The sequence below is a fragment of the Diaporthe citri genome, assembly GCF_014595645.1.
Source record: "Diaporthe citri strain NFHF-8-4 chromosome Unknown scaffold_15, whole genome shotgun sequence".
In the NCBI taxonomy this organism is placed as follows: domain Eukaryota; kingdom Fungi; phylum Ascomycota; class Sordariomycetes; order Diaporthales; family Diaporthaceae; genus Diaporthe; species Diaporthe citri.
Window position 1 is genome coordinate 500,311 of NW_025064860.1, and position 22,251 is coordinate 522,561.

A 22,251-nucleotide genomic window follows, 5' to 3' on the forward strand; every position below is an offset into this window, starting at 1 on the left:
CCTGCCAACTCACGATTGAATGACAACCTGAACAACAAGAAAATTTTCTGAAGGTGCAACAAAATATGCCACGACTCAGTCAACATGTCCGTCCAACTTGCCTTGTCGTACCCGCTCTCGCCCAGCCGCTTCACGCAAAATGTGCCAACTTGAAAGCGTTACACGATTCTGCGCTGCCGCGTTCAGTACACGCAGCAACTACGGCATTTCCTGAGCTCCTTAGACTCGCCCCCTGTCGCCTGTTTGCAGACAAAGCTCTCGTCTTGTCTCAACGGAATGTGAGCGCTTTGTTTGTTTCTGGGCGGCAGGGCAGACGAGCAACAGAGGCATCACAGGACAAACAAAGGTAACCCCCAAGTGCCGAGTGAATGCTCTTGTAGCTGATAATCCGTTTCTGTCCAGTCCAGGTAAATCCCCTCGGGGCGCACCGGATCCTGCTGGAATGTGGCGTTAAGCCCAGATCAGCCTTCCGCATCTAATCACAAGAGTTGCAGGATGCAACGGAATCTTGTATGCGAACAGTGGAACAAAGCAAAGGGCTCGGTAGCCGACTGAAACACAGCTGCATGTTTCGGCGCAATTACTTCTCCAGAGTGGCGTCAAGACTGAGATTGCCTTGCACAGGTGCGCAGCTGGAAACCCACCTCCCCCACCCCCCTTCTTTTCCCATGCCTGGATTATCATGGCTACACAAACTTGCACGACAGCAAGGCAACTAACCAAGCACGGCTATGGGATATCTGATTGACGCTATACCGATGCGCTCTGGTACCCAGGTAGGCACAGTGCCTAGAAGCCTTAGGGCGTGATCATCAAGGTGCAAGCACATGGTCGACGGCGTCTATAGCGTCCAAGCCATGATACCACGACTAGGCTCAAATGACGTCTGCGAGAGAGTATCTGCCATGTTTTCATATGTTTTGTTCTTTTCTGTTCGAGTGTTCCAAGTTCTTCTGCAGGGCTTCCTCGACTTAGAGGCTGCGCCTCGTCCAGAACGACTGCAATGTCAAGATGTCTGTGCTCTACAAGTTGTCAACCAACATGAGGCTCTGGGCACACGGAAAGATATGAATCATGTTATCTTCATCGCTATCAAGGTAGGAGGATTTCTATCAAGAGCATGCGGCTGCTTCTTCTGAGCTGCAGTATCATATCGCTCTCAGTCCCGTTGGGCCTGCCTTTGTTTCATTGTTCGGGTTGCTACCTCGTTTTTCTATCTTTTCAAATAAATCACACCAGCAGTCATAAATCTTGAAACAGGCCACTTAGAAAACCCGAGTGGCCCGGGGATCAATACAATTATCTACACAGAAGGCTTTCTACACTGCTGGCTACCGTCCTGATGATTGATAGCAGGCATGGTCTTACGATTAAGAAATACCAGGCTTGATATTCCACTTTGCTCAATGGCACAAGCCCTTTAACTTGATTTTATGTGCTCAATCAGTGGAGCAGACAGGAAATGATATGCCAGGGTAAATAAAAATGACCCACGTTAGTAAATTTGAGTAGTCATCTTAGTTTCCAAATCTCGTGGTATTTCTGTTCTATCAACTTAATTTTTTTACTTGTTCACAGTCAAACATAATTATCATTTCTCATTCCTCATAAGCGTTTTGGAATTAAGTTTGATCCAACGCCTCACAGTAGGGTGCAGGGGACTGCCATTCCGGTGGGCGCGCTCGTCCAACTTGACTTTGCGCAGAACCGGGAAAGCATCCGCTACTTGGTTTACGGTCTGCTTGCTGATACCTTGGTTTCTAGTCGGGATACGCTCACCTCAGATGGAAAAGAAAAGAATGTGCCAGGTGCGCACCGGTTGATGTTGGAATAGCTCCCTAAGGTCAACAACTAGACACCTATTACTGCCGAGGCTCACTTACACTCCCTTATTGTAACTGTAGGAATGAGTACAATAGCTCTGTTACAACACAAAGCGGTTTTGTTGTATAAGAAGGCCATTGAGATGAGGTCCTAGAATCATAAAGACGGCCTTGTTACACTGCTGTCGTTGCCGTGTATGCACGCATTGTTTCTTGTCGCGAGCCCTTTTAGAGATCTGGCTGTCCGGGATGTCAACCAAGTGCATGGAGGTCCCCGAAAATGTATAATATGTTGCTCGTGATGCGTTCACCGATGGTTGTTGTGACTTAGCATCAAAAACACCAATCCCATCAGCCAGTCCCATCAGCCAGTCCCAGCAGCCAGTCCCAGCAGCCATGAGCCAACCATCAAGACAGTCCCAGGGCTCTCCCAACACCAAGGACGTGAAGAGTCCGCAGCAGCAGCAGCAACTTCTCACGCCACCAGACTCCTCCAAGGCCCAACGCACCGGCGTCGACTCGACTGGAAATGCCACCTCTAACAACTACGGAGGGGACACCCAGGACGAGCACGATCAACCTCTCCAGCCCGGCGGCCGGCCCCGGCGATACACGACGTACCCGGACATCGTCAACCCCCAGCAGCAGCAACCCGCGCCGTACCAGAGCAACGGCCGCAGGCGGAGACGTACACAGGCTGAAATGCTGATGCATCATGCCCTAGCCTGGCTCGGCTACGGGGAGGACGTTCCCAATGTCAGTGTCGTAACCGGGGAGCCGCTCGTCTATGGAGAGATCCCTACGCACGGTACCTGGAAGGTGGGCGGTGAGTATGGTGACGATGAAGTTGACGAACTCGCCGCGAGGGTGTCGAGCGCTCTCACCATCGGGGTCAACAGGAACGCTAGGGAGCAGCAGCAGGGACTCAAGCGCGGCGGCGCCTGAGGTGGGCGGGATCTGCATGAGGCTGAACACTATGTTGAGCTCTCTGAGATAGTGTGCATGATCCTCAGCTGGGCTGAGAGGGTTTTCCTTTTGGTATGTGAAGTGGTGACTTGCCACTTGAAGAAAAGGTCCTGGAGTTCTTGGGTGGGACTGGCGTTTTTAGCATATTAGGAGTCCTGTGTCTGCGCTTCTGCGCTTTGGAACCTCCTTTTCCCTCTCCTCTTGCACTTGCATTGATAACGGACACGGGAAGCCAGGCAAAGTGTCGGAGGTAGTTGTGTTGTAGAGTAGAGTTTTGATAATTCACAATATGGCTATTCGTTTTGTCTTTTTGATGCCGCCTTAGGCGGGTGGCTTGATAAGTAGATTGTGCGGACACTCCCTCATTTACTCTGAATATATTTATTTGCATAACTGCAAATGCCTCCTTCCGGTACCAGTGAATTGGTATGGCTTTGTTCCAAGTCGACCTGCTGAATTGTTTGCATAACGGGTGCAGACCCGTCTTTGTCGTATCGAGCACCCGGAGACCGGAAACAGCATTTCGCACCCGGTTGCAGTTTGTCATAAAATGTGAAGACCTCAATGCAAGACCACGGTGCTATTGTAGATGGGCTTCGCTCAGCGAGAGCAGGATCGATTCCACAGCGCTCCTCGCCCTTCAACAGTTGCTGCGTGTTGGAAGAACATTGCAGCCGTGATCCTGACAGACTCGTAGTAGAAAAACCTCCGGCTCACCAAGAGCACCCGCCATCACAATGCCACCAGCCAAGGGCCCCAAGAAAGGGGTTGGCTTTTCGAATGTATATTCGATGAACAACCAACCACCCCCGCCACCTCCCGCCCGGAAGCCTGGCCGGCAGACGGCAAATGATCCTCGAGATGACCGGCCAAATGTGCCGCCACCACCTCCTGGGCCCAGCAACCCAAGGCGCCCGACTCTAGCGCCTGCACCGTTTTCCGGGCCGAGATTGTTGCAAAACACCGGTATTTTCAGCGGGACAGGAATCAGGGATTTAGATTTTATGGAGAAAGGAGAGCCGCCAGAGACCCCGAGCAAAACGAACAATGACACCACTGCTGGAGTTCAGGACCGAGTAGAACCTGAAATGACCGACGAGCAACTCTTGGACGTGTTCCGGAGGCGAGTCGACAACGCCAGAGGGGGAAAGACCGTGGAGGAGCGCAAGAATGAGCTGAGGCAGTCGTTAAAGCCGTGGATGGATGCCGGCCTCGGGTACCGGGGCCCGAAGCGGCCGGGGCTCTTCCTGCCCGACGGGACTCGCAACCCGGCCAGGCCGGCGCGAGTGACAATCCCCGCCAGCCCCGGAGCGATCTCAACTGGAACTGGGACAGCAACCGCCGGTCCTGGGAAGGCTCCGAAAGGCACCAAGGAGCCTCAGCCAACCAGCAAGGGGAATAAATCCTCAAAAGGCACCGGAATAAGCTCCACGATCGGCAAGGGGAATAAATCCTCGACCGGCACTGGGACAAGCTCATCGACCGGTACCAAGGCACCTCCGCCTCCAAAAGCTGGCAAGGGGCCACAACCCTTGCCCACTGGCAAGGATTTATTGTCCGGTACTGGGAAAGTTTCATCCCCCGGCATCAGGAAAGGGTCAACGAAAAGCAAGCAGCCGAGTCCCCTCAGCAGGCCTCCGATCAGGCCGGAAGATGCTGAAGAGGTTGTCACTGACACCCCCACTGGGACGGACGGGGCTGGCTGGCGACGCCGGGACGATCTTTTCGAAGCTCAGGTCATGGACGGGGCTGATGTCAGGTTCTTCGCCAAATCGGAGCGGATTTCTGCAGTGCCCAAGCTTGCGAGCACGATAGATTACAACACAGAGAATTGGGAATAGGAGCACCGTGGAGCCAACGCAGCACAAGGGCGTTAGAAGGCGTTGAAAGGCGATGCGTCGGGCCAGGGGTAGGATCCATGTATGTCTGCAGGACCTAAAGCATTGCGAGAGGGGGTCCGAAGTACAGCAGCGTCTCCGTGTGGGCTAGCTTCTCAACTTCTCAGAAAGGCTGTGTGTTGTTTATCGTATTGGCGGCATTGTGTGGATGTGCTCCGAGCAGCGGCCCACGTGGCCCCCCTGAGAACTGGTTCAATGTTGGGACGCAGGCAGAGAAAGATAGCTAATTGACAATTGTTTGTGACCGAGTAAGGTGGCCCATCAGCTTCCGTACTGTGTAAGCTGTCCCGATGGAGCTCTGAGAAGCAGAGACGCGAGTGTAAATGTAGAGAATGTGCAGGGGTATCTTGGTAGTGGCTAATCCTAGTAGATCCTGGGTTAGGGTTGGGCACACGGGCCATAAACTTGTGACATTCTCGAGCGCCTTGGCACTGGCAGCCACACATCACAGACTTCACTCTCTTCTCTTCTTTAGAGGGCCCTCACTGCAATTGTCATATCACAGATTCTAATTCTACTTCAGCTGCATCAACTGGATTGAGATCCTTGGAGTGCTGGTAATTATTATCAGATTCATAATGGTTGGTTACTTGCCAAAGCCTACCTCGTGATCGCCTCCTTTAGCTGGGTGACAGCGAGCGCTGCCAATTGCAAAAAGTTGTCCGCGTTGATCAGTTGCAAGGAGCTGATCTGAGAACAAAAAGTGCGCTTCCACCAATTTCTTACCTCGATAGTCATCAAAGAATCAATGCCAAGGGATTCCAACGAGACGGACGCCAAAACGCCTTCGTCTGCATGGTCCATTTCTCGCGATAACAAACTGAAGAGCCGAGACGCGATCTCGCGTGCAATCAGGATCAATGTGGACGGACTATCCAACTCGGTCGGTTCGCTCCGCAGATGTGAGATGAAGTCGGTCAGGCCATTAGATGACGGGCCTGGCTCGAATGCTGAATTTCGGGGCCCAAGCACGCCAGGGCGGAGCATCACCATTCTTGCGTCCCTCTTCCACACAACCGAGTTCCGGGCATCTTCCAGCGGTATTTCCACGTCGAAGCCGACGCCGACTTGTCCCTGAACCAAAAGACCACGGTCGATGCCCCATCCTTGGACCTGGGAGGGCGTGACCGTCGAGCTTAGCATGGCAAGCTGTACAGCTTCCAGCATCTGCCTCTCGGATACAAGCCGGGCCCCAGATCTCGCCATTGTGTCCTGGATTTCTTTGACTCTGCTGACGTGGCCAACGTCCTCGACGGGTCCGATATCGACGACGGAACACGGCAGACCAAGTCCCCGGCGGTACTGGGCAAAAGCGTCGAGGAACGAGTTGGCGGCGGCGTAGTTGACCTGGCCGGGATGACCGCAAAAGCCAGACGTGCTGCCGAACAGGACGAAGAAGTCTAAATGCGACGACTTTGACAGAGAGTTGTGTATGTTCCACAACCCACGGATCTTGGGATCGGTCGCTGCTCGCCATTTGCTAATGGTCATGTCTGGGAGCGCGGCATCAGCCAAGACCATAGGGAGAAACAGGACACCAGCAATGGGCCTCTGTGTGCTCGAGGACACTTGAGATATGGCTTCCCGAACCGCATCCTCGTCAGTTACATCGCAGGCCACGGCTGTGACCTTGCAGCCCATTTCGAAAAGCTCCGCTAGCACGTCACTGGCTGCCTCGCTCTCACCACCAGATCTAGAGAGCATGGCCAGCGATTTAGCACCGTGGGACGCCATCCACCGTGAAATAGATATGCCGAGGCCACCAAGGCCACCAACCAGCAGATAAACCGCTTCCGGATCAAGCCCAGGCGCGGGAACAGGAACCGACATCGACACAGACACGCCGTTCTTGGGTTTAGGCTTCAATGCCGCGCAGTGGCTCATGTCGACAACGACCTTGCCGACGTGCGATGGCTTCGAAAGCTGGCGGAAGGCATCCTCGACCTCGACGCAGCCAAAAAGGCGTAGTGGCTGCACTGGTGCGATGGCCTTCTGCTTGTACAGATCGAGTGTCTGCTCTAACAGTCGACCCACGACAGACGGGTTCTGGACAGCCAGGCGCGCCATATCGACGGCCACGAAGGAGCGGTTGTCGTCGAAAGGCGCCATGGCTAGCCTGGCACGTGTGAGCACGTCCCGTTTGCCCAGCTCGACGAGGGTTCCGCCGCCGGCGACGCAGCCCCACGACGCGTGCAATAGGTCCCCCGAGAGCGAGTTGAGTACCACGTCGACGCCGCGCCCGCGCGTCGCCCTCATGATGTCGTCCACGAACGAGTCGTCCCTCGAGCTGAAGATATTGCCAGGCGGCAACCCATGCTGCTCGGCGAGGAACTCTCGCTTTTCGTCGGACCCTGCTGTCGCGTATATGTTGGCTGGCACTACTCCCAAGTGTTGCGCGACTTGAAGGGCGGCGAGGCCCACGCCGCCGGCGCCGCTATGGATCAGCACTGTTTGGCCCGGGGCTAAGCCTGCCTTGTCGGCCAGTCCGCGCAGCACGGTCGTGAAGACGCAGGGCATGCCCGCCGCTTCACTCATCGACAGGCATTCGGGGATGCGGGCGCACAGCCGCGCGTCGACTTCGACCTCAGTAGAGAAGCAGCCCGCTTGCGGCGCGAATACGGCGACGCGGTCCCCGACGCTGAAGCGCTGCTGTGACAAGACCGAGGTGCCCACGGCCGTGACGACGCCTGCGGCCTCGCAACCCAGCGGCAAGCCTTGATTTTGTGCGTCTTCTGAGCCGGGGACGCCGAGAAGGCCCATAGCAACCATGACGTCTTTGAAGTTGAGACCGGCGGCCTGGACCCGGACCCGGACCGCTCCAGATGGGAGTGGTGTTGTAGGCGGAGGGCGAGACTTGGTCTGCGGCACTGAGGTCCACTCCAGACCCTCCAGAGACCCGGTACGCGCAGCCCTGAGCTTTGTGATGGCTGTACGGCCGCCCTCTCCGTCGGTGGCACTGATGTGGATGGCACTGCGGATTGATACGGGGCGGGCACGCGGGATTACGATCCCCTTCGCTACGGAGCAGTAGGCTAGTTCCATATCTTGGCCTGGTGCGCCATCACTTGTCTGGTTGTTGTCTTCGGCGAGGCCTTTCTGGACAAAAGACTGAATGGCTCGAATCGCATGCTCTAGTCCCACGGAAGGCTCGTCTCTGCCGCCATCGTCAACTAAATCAAGCTCGAGGGTAGCAAAGCGCACTCCCAACTCGGCTCGGACGGTCCTTGCAATCCCCAGGCATTGTGCGAAGCTCGGGTTGCTTGGACGGATCTGGCACGGTTGTGTCAACCACAGCAAGCCGGCGTTGGCGGCCTGCAACTCGCCGGCTAGACGCTGGAAGCCGGCGAGCTTCTCCTCTGTGAGGTTGTGAAACCACCCGTCCTGTAGGCAGAGGTCGATGGCGGACACGAAGACATGTCTCTGGTGGCTGTCAGCAGAAACGTCTAGGGGCTGACAGATCGACACCCGAGAGACCCGGTGCCCGTGATCCAGGAGCCATCCTTCCAGCTCCCGCACAATAGCAGGAAGGCTCTCGGCGGCGCCTTCACACTCGGGCGGCACCAGCAGCGTGACTGTGGGACAGGAGGACTTGGCCCCAGCCTCAGCGTTGGCGGTGACGGGACCGGGGCGGGCGAGCATGGTCGCGTTTAGCTGCAGCGGCGCGTCGGCATCGAGCGCGACGAGCTCTGGGGCGCCGAACCCGGCGTCCACCAGGCGGTGGTGCCAATCCTCGGGCGCCAGGTACGGCTCGTTGGCGCGCGCATCGGCCTGCCCCAGCCACCAGCCTGGTAGGAAGCCCATGACGAAGTTGATCCACTTGGACTGGACGCCGCACGCCAGCTCCTGCAGCAGCAGCCTCCCGTCGGGCCGCAGCAGCGTCCGCACGTGGCGCAGCGTCTGCGTGAGATAGGGTGTCGCGTGTAGCACATTGCTGGCAATGACCAGGTCGTACTCGCACGTCCCGAAGCCCTGCTCCTGCGGCGGGCGGCTGATGTCCAGCACGCGGTACTCCATCAGCTGTGGCGGCACCAAGGTGGCAAACCGCTTCTTGGCGGCTGGGAAGAAACCAGCTGAGACATCGGTGAAGACGTACTTGCCGAATGTGGCCCTTTCATCAGTCGTGCTGTTGCTACCTGTCTCCTCCACATCCTCCTCCTTCAGGTCTCGCAGGACTCGTGCGGTCAACCCACCTGTGCCGGCGCCGATCTCCAGAATCTTAAGGTTTCGCCCGCGCTGGTGAGAGAGGAGCTGCAGCAGGCATCGATACGACCACAGAGAATTCATCCAGTCGTAAAGATGGTGGAGGGCGTTGTCCTGGAGGAACAGGTCCAGGGGGCTTGCATCGCCACTGAAGAGCGCCCGGGCATGGGTATGACATTGCATGACCAAGCTGGCCGCGGCTGCTCCTGAAGTTCCCTTCAACTTTCTTGCCAAGCTCTCAATTCTGCCGGGCGCCTGTCCTGATTCCCAGCTCGAGATCTTATCTTGATCAGGAGTGTAGCTCTTGAGCCAGTCGTACTGTTTGGCAAGGTGCAGGTTCGACCCGGCTATGGATGGCCCCAATCCGAGTCCCGAAGGAGGAGGAAGTTTCTCCTTGAGTTCCAGTGCGCAGAGAGTGAAAAGCTCATGGAGATCAGAGTGTGTCTCCTCAAATCCCTCCGCGGTCGCTCTCTTTACCAGAGCCGAAGGACTGATCAGATCGATGTCTGCTTTCCAGACAAGCTCGATGGCGCCGTGACTCGTACTACCACTCTCCAGACTCTCCACTGGGGCAAGACGAATCCCCCTGAAATAGGATATTGGACGCTGTGCAGCGTTAACATCCTCGTGCGAGTCTATTTTGCAGACTGCATCACCACAACCAGGGCTCGACGCCTTGACCATGATTTGAAAGTCTCCGACGTGCTCTCGGCCCACGAAGATCTCGTCAATTCTCACTGGGAGCCATAGTTTCTCCAGTAGACGTGTCTGTCCGCCATGGGCGGCGACGATCATTGCCTGGAGAACATGATCGATGGCTGTCGGGTGGACGGCGTAATGACTGCCTGGATGACCCGTTTCTGCACCAGTCTTGAGCAAGGCCTCCTGGCTGCCTTGGAGTGCGACACGAACATGCGCGGCTAGCGACCTTGCCGACGTTCGGATATCGTGTGCGCCCCTGAACCGTGGACCATAGTTGTATCCTACTCTTGTCATGGCCTTGTACCATGTTGCAGGATCGGCCCCGCGCACGCATGTATTCTCTAAGCCGTCTAGCATTCCAATTCCGTACTTGTAACTGCTCACACAGGGCAAGCTCTTCTGGCTGTCGGCTGCTCTGATCCGGCAGCTGCAGTGTTCGGTCCATATGCCGTCGCCATCGTCCCCTTCGGCCCGACCAGGCTGGAAAGACCTGATGGAAATCTCCAACCATGCAGACTCATCAGGTCCCGTCTCCGATTCAGGGCGTGCTTCGGTGACAATCTCGACAACCTGGCCGGGACGCATCACCAAAGCTGTCTGGATATGCAAATCCCGCAGCACAAAGCCCCCTCTTTTCACTCCAGCAGCAGCAGTCAGCTGATGCACCACCTCGCCCGCCATGGCGATATATGCCGCAGCGGGAAGCATGGCATTGCGACGGATGCGGTGGTCAGCGATCCACGGCACCGACTCGAGCGACAGCGCACACCGCCACTGGGGTGCCGCGTCACTGACCTGCCGCACCCGCTGGCCCAGTAGCTCGTGCGAGGGCGCTCGCGGGGCCTGCCATTCCCTCAGGGTCCGCCCCTCGGGCCAGTACGTCCTGGAAAGATCCCAAGGGTACGGTGGGAGGTCTATGAGCGGCTGGGCCGCGTCGTCGTCGTCGGGCACCGGCAGCCGCACCAGTGTGCCCAGGCAGTGCAGGTGGCCGACGGCGGCGAGCAGCTCGCACGAGTCGTTGGATGCACGTCTGAGCACCGAAGTGTACGAGACCTGCAACCTGTTCTCGTCATAGATATGCTTCAGCGGACCGGCGAGAGCTGAGTGCGGGCCAACCTCGAGGTGTACATGCGCGGCCGACGGCCCCTGGACAAGCCTGCTCACGGCCTGACGGAAGAGAACAGGGTTTTCAAGATTTCGTTGCCAGTACTCAGGTCCGAAATCCTGGGCTTCTGAGAGAGTTTCGCCGGTCACGCTGGAGATGAAAGGCACCTTTGGCTGCTGGGGCTTGACAAACGGCGTGACGAGGGATCGGTATTTGTCACCGATTTCCTTCATGTGATCTGTTGTTAGACGGTGGCCGTATTAGCACCGGGATGAATCTCAAATGGTCAACAATAACCTTAGAAGGTGAGCCTGACGTACCGGAGTGGTAGGCCGCGTCGACTTTCAAAAGACGCACAAAGGCGTCTTTGTGGGTCATCTTGATGGTGTCGAGCACGTCCTGGAGGCCACGGGCGTCGCCAGACAGGGTGACGCTCCTGTCGCTGTTCTCACAGGCAATGCTGACGCCAGGAGTGGCCTTGACAAACCGATTGACCTGCTCCCTTCCCAGGCCGACCGCGGCCATCGATCCCTTCCTCTTTAGCCTGGACTGGACCACCCATCCGCGGTAGAACGCGACGATGACGGCCTCCTCCATCGACAGAACCCCGGCCGCAAATGCTGCTGCGATCTCGCCGCTAGAGTGGCCGACGACGGCTGCCGGAGGGATGTCATAGCGCGCCAGGTGCCGCACCAGGGCGACCTGCAGCGCCGTGCACGCAGGCTGCGCAAACTCGGCCTCGCCCAGGCGCGAGCTGCCCTGGGGCCGAAGCAGCTCGCCGGAGAGGGTCCATCTCGGGCGGTGGGAGACGGGCAGGAGCCGCTTCAGTGCGGCGTCCATGTATTTGATGTCCTCGCGAAACTCGCGCGAAGTCTTGATCAGCTCGGCGCCCATGCGAGGCCACTGCGCGCCCTGGCCCGTGAAGACGAAGACGGCCCTGTTCGCCCCCGGAACGGGCCTGATGGTTGGCCACGCGGACGTGTTGAGATCATCAGGCTGCTGTGCGACGCAAAAGGTCCGGAAGGGCAGCGTGGGCCGGCCGTGGGCCAGCGTGTATGCGAGCCGGTCCAGGGCGGCAGGGTGACGGTGCAGGTAGTCCTTGTACTGCTCCACCATCATCTTGAGTGACTTCTCGCTGCCGGCGGACAAGACCAGCAGCGATGCGCCCTGTTGTCCTGGTGGCGGCGAGGGGGGAGGGGAGTGTGGTGATGGTGCTGGCGCTGGCCGGGACGATCCGCCCGCGATGAAAGAGGCGGCAGAGTCCAGGATAATCTTCCCAACATGGTCAGCACCCAAGTTTCAACAGCGATGGTCTGGTCATAGGGGCCTACATGGACATTTGTTCCCCCTATCCCGAAGCTGTTTATGCTGACCCTTTCGAGACGGTCAGTGGGCCAGGGAATGCGTGCGGTGGGCACTTGTAAGCTTGCCGATTTGAACGGGACTACAGGAATCGTCGTCTTCGTCAGCACTTGTTCGATTGTTGCGGAATTGTCTCTATCTACGTGCTCGGAACATACTCCTCGGATTAGGGCGCTTGAACTTGATGTTGGGTAGGATTGTCCGACGTTCAAGGGCAACAACAGACTTGATGATGCTCGTCAGGGCTGACGCACCCTCAGAATGGCCGAGATTTGGTTTCACCTTCATACTTCACCGTCAGCAGTTCAACAGCCCCTCACGCCACCAGCCGTCAAGAACATACCGAACCTATATGGATCCCCGTGTCGCCAAAGACGGCGCCGACCGAGCACCCCTCGACCATGTCGCCGACCGCCGTGCCGGTCCCGTGGCACTCTACAAATGCCGTCTTGCAGACGTCGTCATCATCTATGCCGGCCTGTCTGTAAGCCGCCCGGATCACCTGCTCCTGAGCCTGCGGGCTGGGCGTCGTGAGCCCGGCCTTCTTGCCGTCGCTGTTGGTGGCCGAGCCCCGGATAATGGCCCGCACCGGGTTGCCGTCGCGTATTGCGTGGTCCAACCGCTTGATGAACAGGCAGCTGGCCGCGTCGGCCCTCGCGTACCCGTCGGCCTCGGCGTCGAACGTCTTGCACGATGCGTCCGGCGACAGCACACCCTGCTCGGCCATGAGTCGCGCGAAGCCGGGCGATAGAATCAGGTTCGCGCCGGCGACCAGGGCGCTGTCGCAGTCGCCGGCTCGTATCCCCTGGCAGGCCAGGTGCACGGCTAGACCCGCAGCTGAGCAGGCCGTCCGGAGCGTCATGCTGGTGTTTATCGTCATGCGTTAGCAATATCACGGGCCAGCACACGTCGTGGCGCAAAGGCTCAAAGCCTTTAGTGGCACGTCACGCACCTTGGGCCATGCAAGTTCAGGGCATAAGATACACGATTCGCTTGTGCGAAAGGCATGTATCCTGTGAGACGATACGGCCCATCATCCAGGTCGTCCTTGGAGTGCATCTCCCGCCAGTCATCCCCGAAGCTACCCACGTAGCAACCAATATTTTTACCCTCCCAGTCTCTCTCTGCTGCGCTCTCGAGTGCCTCCCAGGAGACCTGGAGCAGCAAGTGCTGTGTCGGGTCCATTTTTACCGCCTCTTTCTGGCTCATTGGGAACAGGGACGGATCATAAGCAGTCACGTCCTTGTTCGACAGCCAGTAGCCCTCATGCGCCGGCAGTGTTTGGCTCTTGCCGTCGACGTTCCTGAAAGAATGGGATTTTGAGTCGAATCTCTCCCGCTCCGGAGGGGCGCGTGCGTCCCTCCCTGCGGCGAGGAAGTCGTAGAGTGCTGATGGGGTGTCCAGCCCGCCTGGTAGCCGCATGCCAATGCCGCAGATGGCAATCGGTACTGCATTCGAGGTTTCTGAATTTGTGACATTAGAGCCAGCATTGTCCTTGGCGTAGGGAAGCCCTTCGGGCTCAAGTCTAGGGGCTGTGCAAGTCATAGCCTTGTGGGTTTCGTCTCTTGGTTTGCCCTTTTTTTTCCCTCCCTGCAGCTGACTCTGTGACTTCGATACCGTATGATGATAATAGGGACCACGAGGTTGATTCCCAAAACAGGGAGCAAGATTACAATATGCAGCGCTTGTTCATATGCTCATGTAGCCCCGGAGCATGCGATAATGGGTCGATCGAGTGCTACGTCGCGTACTTAGTATGTCTACCTCAAAGTTGGCGTGCGACTCGGTCCCAAATACTCAGATCAATTAATTTCCCGCCAGCCAATAAAAATGTTCGGAAAAAGGTAGTGGTTGTACCTTATCATTGTTGATGCCGTAGCGACAACTGTGCACGGTTGCGGTCCGACCGGAGCGAGGCGACGAGATCCCGTTGCTAGGACTCACAACTTTCCTGACACACTGCCCCCTCACTACTTACTACGTACTATGTGTGTACTTTTCTTGACCCAATCCAACATTGTGGATGAACTTTTGTGTCAATTCTGGCCTTTTTGCACTGACAAGCCACATCTCGACGAGGATTCTACTCAAACGTTGACTGGGTGATCAGCATCAGAATCAGCCACTTGCACAAGACGTCGATGACACCAATGGAGAGATTCAAGGCGCTGCTTTCGTCCGGAAAAAACAAGGGAAAGTACAAGGCCGTCTCACGGTCTTCTTGTGACAACGATGAGCCGCGTGAGGCGTTCGCGGAGGATGAGATTGTTTCGTTACGGCGAACCATCTGGTATCTCGGCGCGAGCCTCGCCATTGTCAGCTCGGCGCTCTTCTTGACCCTTGCCTACATAGCAGCCAACGGTTCTCATAATTATATAAAAGATCATGGGAGTGTGCAACGCATCGGAAGTGATCCAAATGGATTTGTGCCTCCTGGTAAGAATCCTCTCGTAACCGGAAACCCATGCTGGTAAAGTTAGATCGGCTGCTCACCTCCACGGCGCAGAAATTGGTGAGCCGCCAAGATGGACGTTCTTGGCCGATCCGAGCTCGCCCTACTATATCGAAGAGGACACTTTCTACGATATCAACAAGACTATCGCCACAGTCACCAGGATAAAGTCGATCCACAACTGTAAAACAAACCACCGCTTGTCCCTTCCCACGCCCCTTCCTAGCATACACCACTGCAGACTACTGACACGACAGTTTCGCAGCGTCAAATGTGCTTGTGAACGGGAACTACGCAGACTGGGTGCACCCGGACGGCAACGTCACCAAGCTTCCCCCCTACTATTCCACCGTCTCCAACCGGCAAACGTACATCATCCGCGGGTTCCACCAGATGCACTGCCTTGTGAGTTGTGCCCACTGTCATCATCACGAATCACGATTTAGTATTCCAACCAGCTGGCTGATACACCCGATAGCTGAGCATTACCGAGGAGTACGGGTTCCGCTACCACAACATGTCGTCGCAGTGGTCGCCAAAGCACGTAGCGCACTGCCTCAATGCCATCCGCGAGGCCATCATGTGCCTGGCCGATGCGACTCCGATGTCCTACGTGAACGGGTTTGCCGTCGGCCATGTCACCGACGACCAGCAGTTCATGTGCAGGGATTGGACGGCGCTTAGGCGGTGGGCCAACGAGCCCGAGAGGGGGATCAGGTACAAGAACCTGTCGCCTCCGGGCTCCAAGCTCGACAAGAACACCGAGATCATCCCGTTCCCTCAGCTTTCGGAGGAGGAGAAGAGCGGCTTGGCCTAGTTGATCACCTACTTCCTGGATCAATCGATTAAAGGCTTTTGTCTAATGGATTTGTCTCCACGCACAAGTAGTATGAAGTACTAAAACTATGCGATGTAAAAGTTGAGATGCCAAATACGTCGCCAGCAGTACTGGCTGTTATAGGATTGCTTTGTGTGTCCCCACCAGAGAAGTACTCAGGTCTATTTCTGTAACGCGACGTCGAGAAATCGGAACGAAACTCTTGAAGTCCGCTCTGATCTCCTGGGGAAAATGGTCCTCTCTGAAAATCTCCTCAAGCCATCAATTCCAAGTTTACACATATTTGACACGCCCATGTAGCAAACTATGAACGTATCACTTGAGAAATCCCGTCACGGGAACAGACCATGCCAACCCTATACTGTAAGTGCTCGAATTCATCCAACCAGACAATCCACCTCGAAAGGCTCATTATAAACTCTCGTCACATTTGGCGAGTCGATCTCCCAGGAGAACGGGATGCCGTTGTATACCAAACAGTGCTGTATGTGTTCCTCCTTCCTCGAAAGGCTGTCGAGGATCATTGGCGTCCTCCTGGAAAGATGTATAGCCCGGTCCAAGACATAGCTGCAGTGGAGGTGGTGCACCTTGCCGTCGCTGAAGATCTGCGGGTGCTCCCCCGACACGGCCACTTCCCACGGGACCTCGTTGACTCTCTGCTTCTCGTACCAGAAGGTAGTGTTCTTCCGCTGGAGAAGGTCGAGGTAGGTCTCGTGCATCTCCTTGTCAAAGCACCGGGGGTGCATCCAAGTCGACAGGATGAAGTCGTACACACACCCGCGCCTCTTGGATTCGTGCCAGTCCGGGGAGCAAAGGCCAAGGGATACGGGCTCCGACGGGGAGGTGAACGGCATTGGCATCTCGTGGGTCATCCTCCCGACGAGGAACATGCTCACGCCGATGATGGTTGGCAGGAGGGCCAGCCTGCATATTCTGGCGACCCTGTCTCGAGAAGACCCTTTCCTACGGGCAGAGTGCTTGTGGCGGACTGCAAAGTCGGTACCATTCGAACATTCGATGCCGTCTTCGGTTTTAGACAGTAAGTTCACCTCCTCCATAGTGACTTCCTCCATCGTGATGTGATATAAACCGTTCGCTGGCACGCGGTCGCTCCTCATAGACTTGGAGTAAACAAAATCCTTGTAAAATTGAACCTGCGCAGTTGACAACAGCAGTTGGCTCCAGACTGGCACGGACGGGCCTTGCAACTGACTGTCAAGTCTGTGAGCCGACATTTGGCAGAACCTACTAGGCACTGCTCCCTGTGCCAAGCACATAATCGACAATGCTACCCTGCATTGCACGACTCCATCGTGGTCATACTATGCATGGTTCGACTCGGACCGTCGGTACGTAGTGAACGCAATTTTGAGTTGCAGGCGCTTTGCAGACCGAACTTTAGAAAACCGAGCAAGCAGGTTAGATGCGTGAGAACATTGAAAAGCTACCAGACGCTTTATAAACTTTTCAATATACTTTCCCAACTTCCAATAGGCTTTGTTTAGTTGCTTTCTATCTGCACACCCTTGTGCTTTTTTCTGGGTTTGATACTCTGCTGAAGACATCACCGAATAGGAACACCAAGTTGTAAGATTTTGCCAAGAGGTCGCAGCTTGCAGTCAGAGGGATATGGGTCTCGCAAATCCAATCCTCATCCAGGATGTGCCTCGCTCAAGGAACGAGTCTCCGCCGTTGTTCCTCATACACGACGCCAGTGGGCTTATCACAAGCTACTACAAACTTGGCCCGGTAGGTCGTAAAGTCTACGGCATCTGGGATCCCAAGTTCGACCAGGATGGTATCGGAGGCTGGCAGACTGTGCAGGACATTGCAGACGCATACCTCCGCCTGATACGCCGGGTCCAGTTGCGCGGTGAAATCGTTCTTGGTGGCAAGTCACCCCTCTCGCATCCTTGGGCCGTGCCTCGTTGTGACAGGTAAATGTAGCTAAATCTTGGCGGCATAGGTTGGTCCTTCGGTGGAATCGTTGCAGTCCACATGGCCCACATGATAGCCCGACAGGGCAGAGGGCTCCGCGTGTCAAAGATCATCCTCGTCGACTCGGTGTATCCGCGCTGCGAGAGGCCAGAAGCCCGCAAGGGCCCACCCCACGCAAGGCACGCGCCCATGCTGCCGGGCATCAGCGAGGATACGCGAAACAAGCTGCTTACGGCGCTGATGAGGGCAACCTGCATTTCGGACCACTGGGACCCACCAGCTTGGTCAAGGCGCACGGAGCGGGCGGCCCGGGTCGTCAGGACGGCAGGGGAGAGGCCGGCGCCGCCGCCCGTGGTGCTCATCAGAGCAGACGGCCTGGTGCCGACCCTGGAGAGGAACGAGATGTGTCCGCTGGACAGGACGAGGTTCCTGCCTCAGCTGGGGTGGGAGGACATGCAGGAGGGGTTTGTTTCTGAGGTGCTTCACACGTCGGGCAACCATTACAACATCTTTGATGAGGCTCATGTGCCCATGATCACATCCTGTATCCGGAAGGCACTTGACATGGTAATAGAGTAATGCATAACCTCAAGCTTCTGTATGCCGCCATGCCCGGCCCATGACTGCAAAGACAGGTCCTCTCTGTGAAAGAAATTATCCTCTACTAGAATGCTGTGGAAAATTGCCTGGATTGTTGATTTGGAACATACACTTTCTATTATCTGCCAGGATGCTTTGATCATTCACACAAGGGGCCAGTATGCCTACTCAGTCCACTGTAAATAGTCTGAACACCAATGTATTATTAATTATTCTACACCGTCTTTCCACACCGGCCAATGCCACAAAACGCCTTTTTGAAGAAACAAAATATTATGAATTAATTTAACGGTTCTCTAAAAGTACTGCAATTTAATAGAAGCCATGATGGCTTGGTCCACTATAATAAGTCTGTCAGGTATCTCTGTCTAGTTCTACATATTGGTCCGGCTCGTCGGCGGGGGCCATGTTCATCCACCGCACCGCCCTGACCGGATCATGCGCCCACTCCCTCAGCGCATAGAAATCCCGACACCATGCTTGTTGATCATCCGTGGTGTGGCCGACGCCCCTATATGAACAGCTGGTCAGCGATTCGTGGTCCATGCTGTTATGTCCCAGAGAAATGGTAGCCTTGCATCCCGTGAATGTACGATATGGGTGTGGCATCAGCCAGACAAGTTACTGCCGCCCGCAGAGTGTTGATGCAGTGGATCACATGTCCGGTCGTCCATTTAGAGCTCATGTTGTGTATTCGGTACCCAATGTCCTCGAGTATGATTGACTGAGAAAGCACAATAGTTAGTCCTCAACATTAGCGTGCCGGTGGCACCTCAGAGCCACCACTGAAGCTTACCACGCAGTGCATCTGGTGAAATGCCCGGATGCTGTATAGCTCTGATCCCTTCCTCGTAACATAAGGTGGCAGGTCATGTGTTTCGTTGTCAAAGCCCCTGTATGTGCTGTAGTCTCCATTGATGTACACTCCAGAGGCTGGGAACACGTCAGCAAGAGCTTCAGGAATCAGACAAAAGAGACGAGCATCCCGCCCTCCAACTTACCGTTGTGGAGTGTTTTGAAATGGCTGGCAGCTTTCCGGACATTCTCGATGCTCTCAAAGACGTCTTCTCTGAAGTGGTGTGCGTCGCTTAAATCGTCGTATTTCGTCCATCTGGGCGGTTCTCCAACACCTGCCGAGTGTTTCAGTCCTTCGGCCTGGAAGTGGGACAGCAGCAGATATCTCCTCGTCCTTTGATAAAATTGTCGAGTGCTGATACACTAACCTTTGGGAACAAACCCGCTCGGATCAGTCCCGAGATGAACACTTCCGGCAGCTCTGCGACGGTGGGAAACAAAGATGAAAAGAACAAGCAAAACGATCACTAGGCCCTGGAAGGAAGCTAGATAGTGGATGCGAGTAAAGCGATTCCTGGTCTTGGCCCAATCGTCCGCAGCGTCCAGCCTGCCTTCCCGAGTAGCATTATTGTTTTGAAGCGCATCGCGTTGACTGCTTTGAGTAGAATCTTCAATCTGGTCACTTGCTTCCACAGGAAGATACTTGGGCCGTGCTCCGAGACGCGATTTGAGCTTTTCCATCTTGAGGCCTAGCAACAGCTTGACAACACAAAAGGCTTTGACTTCCCTGTCGGTTCTTTTTCCTTCACCTTTTCCTTTATTTTAGTCTTTTTGGCTAGCAAAGGCAGAGACGTTGACGGACGTCAACTCACAGTGATATCTTCAAGTTGCGGAAATAATAGGCGAGCAAGCTCTGGCGGGACGACAAATATCACGTGCTTAAGACGGACATCTCTCAGTTACTGGAAGGCAACCGCACCCATACCGCGATACTGCATCCGTATCTTGGTTCGATTCGAAGAATGTGGGGTGTTGATTCTTCCGCACCCAGCAGCGGACCGAACTCAATTTCTCCCCACACCAGGATTGTGCCCCTGTTCTAACACGATCGGTTTTCTGCAGGCATCTGGCTTGCCCGAAATTAGTCGCTGTGTGTTGGCTCGGACCGAGCAATGCGAATGTGCAGCGGCTCGTGGGCGATGCTTTGGGCGTACATGGCTAACGGAACGCTTAATCGCGCCTGACGGTCTCAAGGCATCTTCTTCTGCAGTAGAGTCATTTTCAATTGCAAGCACAGAGTTGCTACGTTCCCAGTTCTCAAATGTGACTGTGGAGTGGGTGATGCGACACTCGTTGGGTCTCGAAACCCAGCTTCATCACTAACTGACCATCTCAACCTCCTGAAACTAGCGCATTTCTCTTTTACGGCAGGCTATAGGGTCTTTCAATTGGATTGTCCGCAGCCCTGTGGAAGATATTGAAGCTGTCTGTAGTCATCATGAAACAAGATCAAGTCACCTGGGCATCGATGCCCAGGAAGGATCAGCTTTTGATCCTGTGCTTCGTCCGCATCGCGGAGCCAATATTGAGGATTTCCGTTTACGTACGTACCTGAAGCCTTTACCCAAGCCGTCGCTTTTCCAATCGCTGCCAGTCTACTCAATACGCCCGACTGAGTGCTTAGCGATTTATGGCCCACTTTGTTATTTCCTTAATTCGGGAGACATTGACCGCATGCACAGATATATCTCTACTACCAACTCCAGTTCATTAGCCCAGAGCTGTCAGGCGAAGAGATCATTAGGCAGGCCGCCTACCTGCAGGCAGCATTCTCACTTCCACAATGCTTCGCGTCACCGTTCTGGGGAAAGCTCGCGGATTCTCCGAAAGGGGGAAGAAAATTGGTTATGTTGATTAGTTTGTTTGGCTGCCGTAGGTGCTCCCTTTGTAATCCAATGGCCTTCCTTCAAACTGGGCTGCGTCTAAGATCACTCTGTTCGGACTCCTAGTCGTCACCGGCCTTTCGTTTGGCTTCATCACGAAATTCTGGCACGCCGTGGCCTTGCGTGCTGTAGAAGGCATCTTCAATGGCAACGTCGCCATTGCGAGGACCATGATATCAGAAGTGGTCAAAGAGAAGAAGTTAGTTTCAAGAAGCCTGTCTCTCCAGGTATGAGCTGAGACCACGTACTGACATTACTCAAAGATACCAGGCCAGAGCATTTGTGCTATTCCCCATATCCTTTAATATAGCTGCGGCCCTAGGTCCCGTTCTGGGTGGTCAACTCGCCGATCTAGGCAGCAGATTCCCAGACACTTATGGCAATTCTCGGTTCCTGAAGAAGTGGCCATACGCACCGCCAGCAATCGCAAATGGGGTCTTGATGATCATTTCATTGATACTCGTATTCTTTTTCCTGGAAGAAGTAAGTCCTCGCAGCTGCAAACCTTCAACTGACGATCGAATACATGTCGAGCCAGAAACGGATGGAATTCACGACGGAATAGCTGATCTTCTGCTGCTGGCAGACGCACAAGTCACTTCAAGAAAAATACGACCTTGGACTTGCTTTATCACGGCCGATCCGAGAGCGTCTATTCGGCCAGGCCTCGAAGTCTAAGCACAACGACACCCGTGAAAGTGTCATTGCCACCGAGGAAGAAGAGGGACTCATGGAAGAAGGGCCCGACAGCATAGAGCTAGAAAGTCCTGACGACGGAGGCAAAGCAGAATTGGAGAAGCCCAAACCCACACGTATCCTACCCCTGAGACGAATGTTCACTCCCCTGTTTATTCTCACGTTGCTGTCATACTCCATCCAGGAGATACACATTACATCTTACAATACGCTGTGGTCGATATTTCTCAGCGATCCTATTGGCGACAGGAGCGGCAGGGTGCTCCCGTTCCAATTTGGCGGTGGGGCGGGCATGAAACCCAGCGAGCTGTCTCTGTCAGTGTCGTTGACAGGCATAGTTGGCCTCCCATTCCAGCTGCTTGCATATCCTCGTGTGAGCCAGCGTCTGGGGATATTGAAGATGTGGAGGATCTTTCTCCGAGGCTATCCACTTTTATATCTCGTCGTCCCCTTCATTGCCCTTGCTTCGGTGCCCTCCGCTGATGGCCATCACGGAGTGGTAGTGTGGGTCTTCATCATCATTGTTCAGGTCTTCCAGGTCATGGTCTCCAGCTTCGCGGTGCCAGCACAATTGGTACTAACAAACATGTGAGTGCCTTCCCATGGCCACAAATATCGGCCCCATCACTTACTCAGGCCATCTGATGATAGGTCATCGCCGCACCCCACGGCTCTGGCAAGAACACATAGCATCGCATTTATGACCACAGGAATAGTGCGCACCGTCAGTGCCGTGGCCGCTGGCATTGTCTATGGGTATGGCTCGTCACATAACACCACTGAACTAGCATGGTGGATCTTGAGCGCAGTAGCGGTTTCAGGATGTCTGTTGAGCCAAGTAGTACGGGAAGGGAATGGCCATGAAATATGGCTCACCGGTGACGAGGAGTAGCAGACAGATCAGAGTTCAGGAACGCGTAACGGATGGGATGT

The 22,251-nt window shown here is 55.3% G+C and overlaps 8 protein-coding genes across 8 annotated transcripts; 5 read left to right on the top strand and 3 right to left on the bottom strand.

The window, feature by feature from the left end:
• Positions 1–2,219: 2,219 nt before the first annotated feature.
• On the top strand, positions 2,220–2,768 carry INS49_005217 (uncharacterized protein; the record flags this gene model as incomplete). Its single annotated transcript, XM_043166003.1, has 1 exon — positions 2,220–2,768. One exon carries the CDS (start codon positions 2,220–2,222, stop codon positions 2,766–2,768), a length of 549 nt encoding a protein of 182 aa, XP_043017480.1.
• Positions 2,769–3,877: 1,109 nt separating this feature from the next.
• On the top strand, positions 3,878–4,630 carry INS49_005218 (uncharacterized protein; the record flags this gene model as incomplete). The annotated part of the gene is made up of 1 exon (XM_043166004.1): positions 3,878–4,630. One exon carries the CDS (start codon positions 3,878–3,880, stop codon positions 4,628–4,630), a length of 753 nt encoding a protein of 250 aa, XP_043017481.1.
• A 571-nt stretch (positions 4,631–5,201) lies between these two features.
• INS49_005219 (uncharacterized protein) lies at positions 5,202–13,601 on the bottom strand (the record flags this gene model as incomplete). The annotated part of the gene is made up of 8 exons (XM_043166005.1): positions 5,202–5,232; positions 5,292–5,311; positions 5,414–10,932; positions 11,015–11,966; positions 12,026–12,138; positions 12,215–12,338; positions 12,400–12,919; positions 13,009–13,601. 8 exons carry the CDS (start codon positions 13,599–13,601, stop codon positions 5,202–5,204), a joined length of 7,872 nt encoding a protein of 2,623 aa, XP_043017482.1.
• Positions 13,602–14,206: 605 nt separating this feature from the next.
• On the top strand, positions 14,207–15,325 carry INS49_005220 (uncharacterized protein; the record flags this gene model as incomplete). Its single annotated transcript, XM_043166006.1, has 4 exons — positions 14,207–14,492; positions 14,563–14,691; positions 14,774–14,913; positions 14,987–15,325. The coding sequence occupies 4 exons, from the start codon at positions 14,207–14,209 to the stop codon at positions 15,323–15,325; spliced, it is 894 nt and encodes a 297-aa protein (XP_043017483.1).
• Positions 15,326–15,723: 398 nt separating this feature from the next.
• On the bottom strand, positions 15,724–16,419 carry INS49_005221 (uncharacterized protein; the record flags this gene model as incomplete). The annotated part of the gene is made up of 1 exon (XM_043166007.1): positions 15,724–16,419. One exon carries the CDS (start codon positions 16,417–16,419, stop codon positions 15,724–15,726), a length of 696 nt encoding a protein of 231 aa, XP_043017484.1.
• Positions 16,420–16,975: 556 nt separating this feature from the next.
• On the top strand, positions 16,976–17,863 carry INS49_005222 (uncharacterized protein; the record flags this gene model as incomplete). The annotated part of the gene is made up of 2 exons (XM_043166008.1): positions 16,976–17,266; positions 17,369–17,863. 2 exons carry the CDS (start codon positions 16,976–16,978, stop codon positions 17,861–17,863), a joined length of 786 nt encoding a protein of 261 aa, XP_043017485.1.
• A 375-nt stretch (positions 17,864–18,238) lies between these two features.
• INS49_005223 (uncharacterized protein) lies at positions 18,239–19,420 on the bottom strand (the record flags this gene model as incomplete). Its single annotated transcript, XM_043166009.1, has 5 exons — positions 18,239–18,395; positions 18,478–18,608; positions 18,681–18,817; positions 18,886–19,014; positions 19,108–19,420. The coding sequence occupies 5 exons, from the start codon at positions 19,418–19,420 to the stop codon at positions 18,239–18,241; spliced, it is 867 nt and encodes a 288-aa protein (XP_043017486.1).
• A 757-nt stretch (positions 19,421–20,177) lies between these two features.
• On the top strand, positions 20,178–21,910 carry INS49_005224 (uncharacterized protein; the record flags this gene model as incomplete). The annotated part of the gene is made up of 5 exons (XM_043166010.1): positions 20,178–20,282; positions 20,422–20,596; positions 20,689–20,821; positions 20,886–21,105; positions 21,209–21,910. The coding sequence occupies 5 exons, from the start codon at positions 20,178–20,180 to the stop codon at positions 21,908–21,910; spliced, it is 1,335 nt and encodes a 444-aa protein (XP_043017487.1).
• Positions 21,911–22,251: the final 341 nt, after the last annotated feature.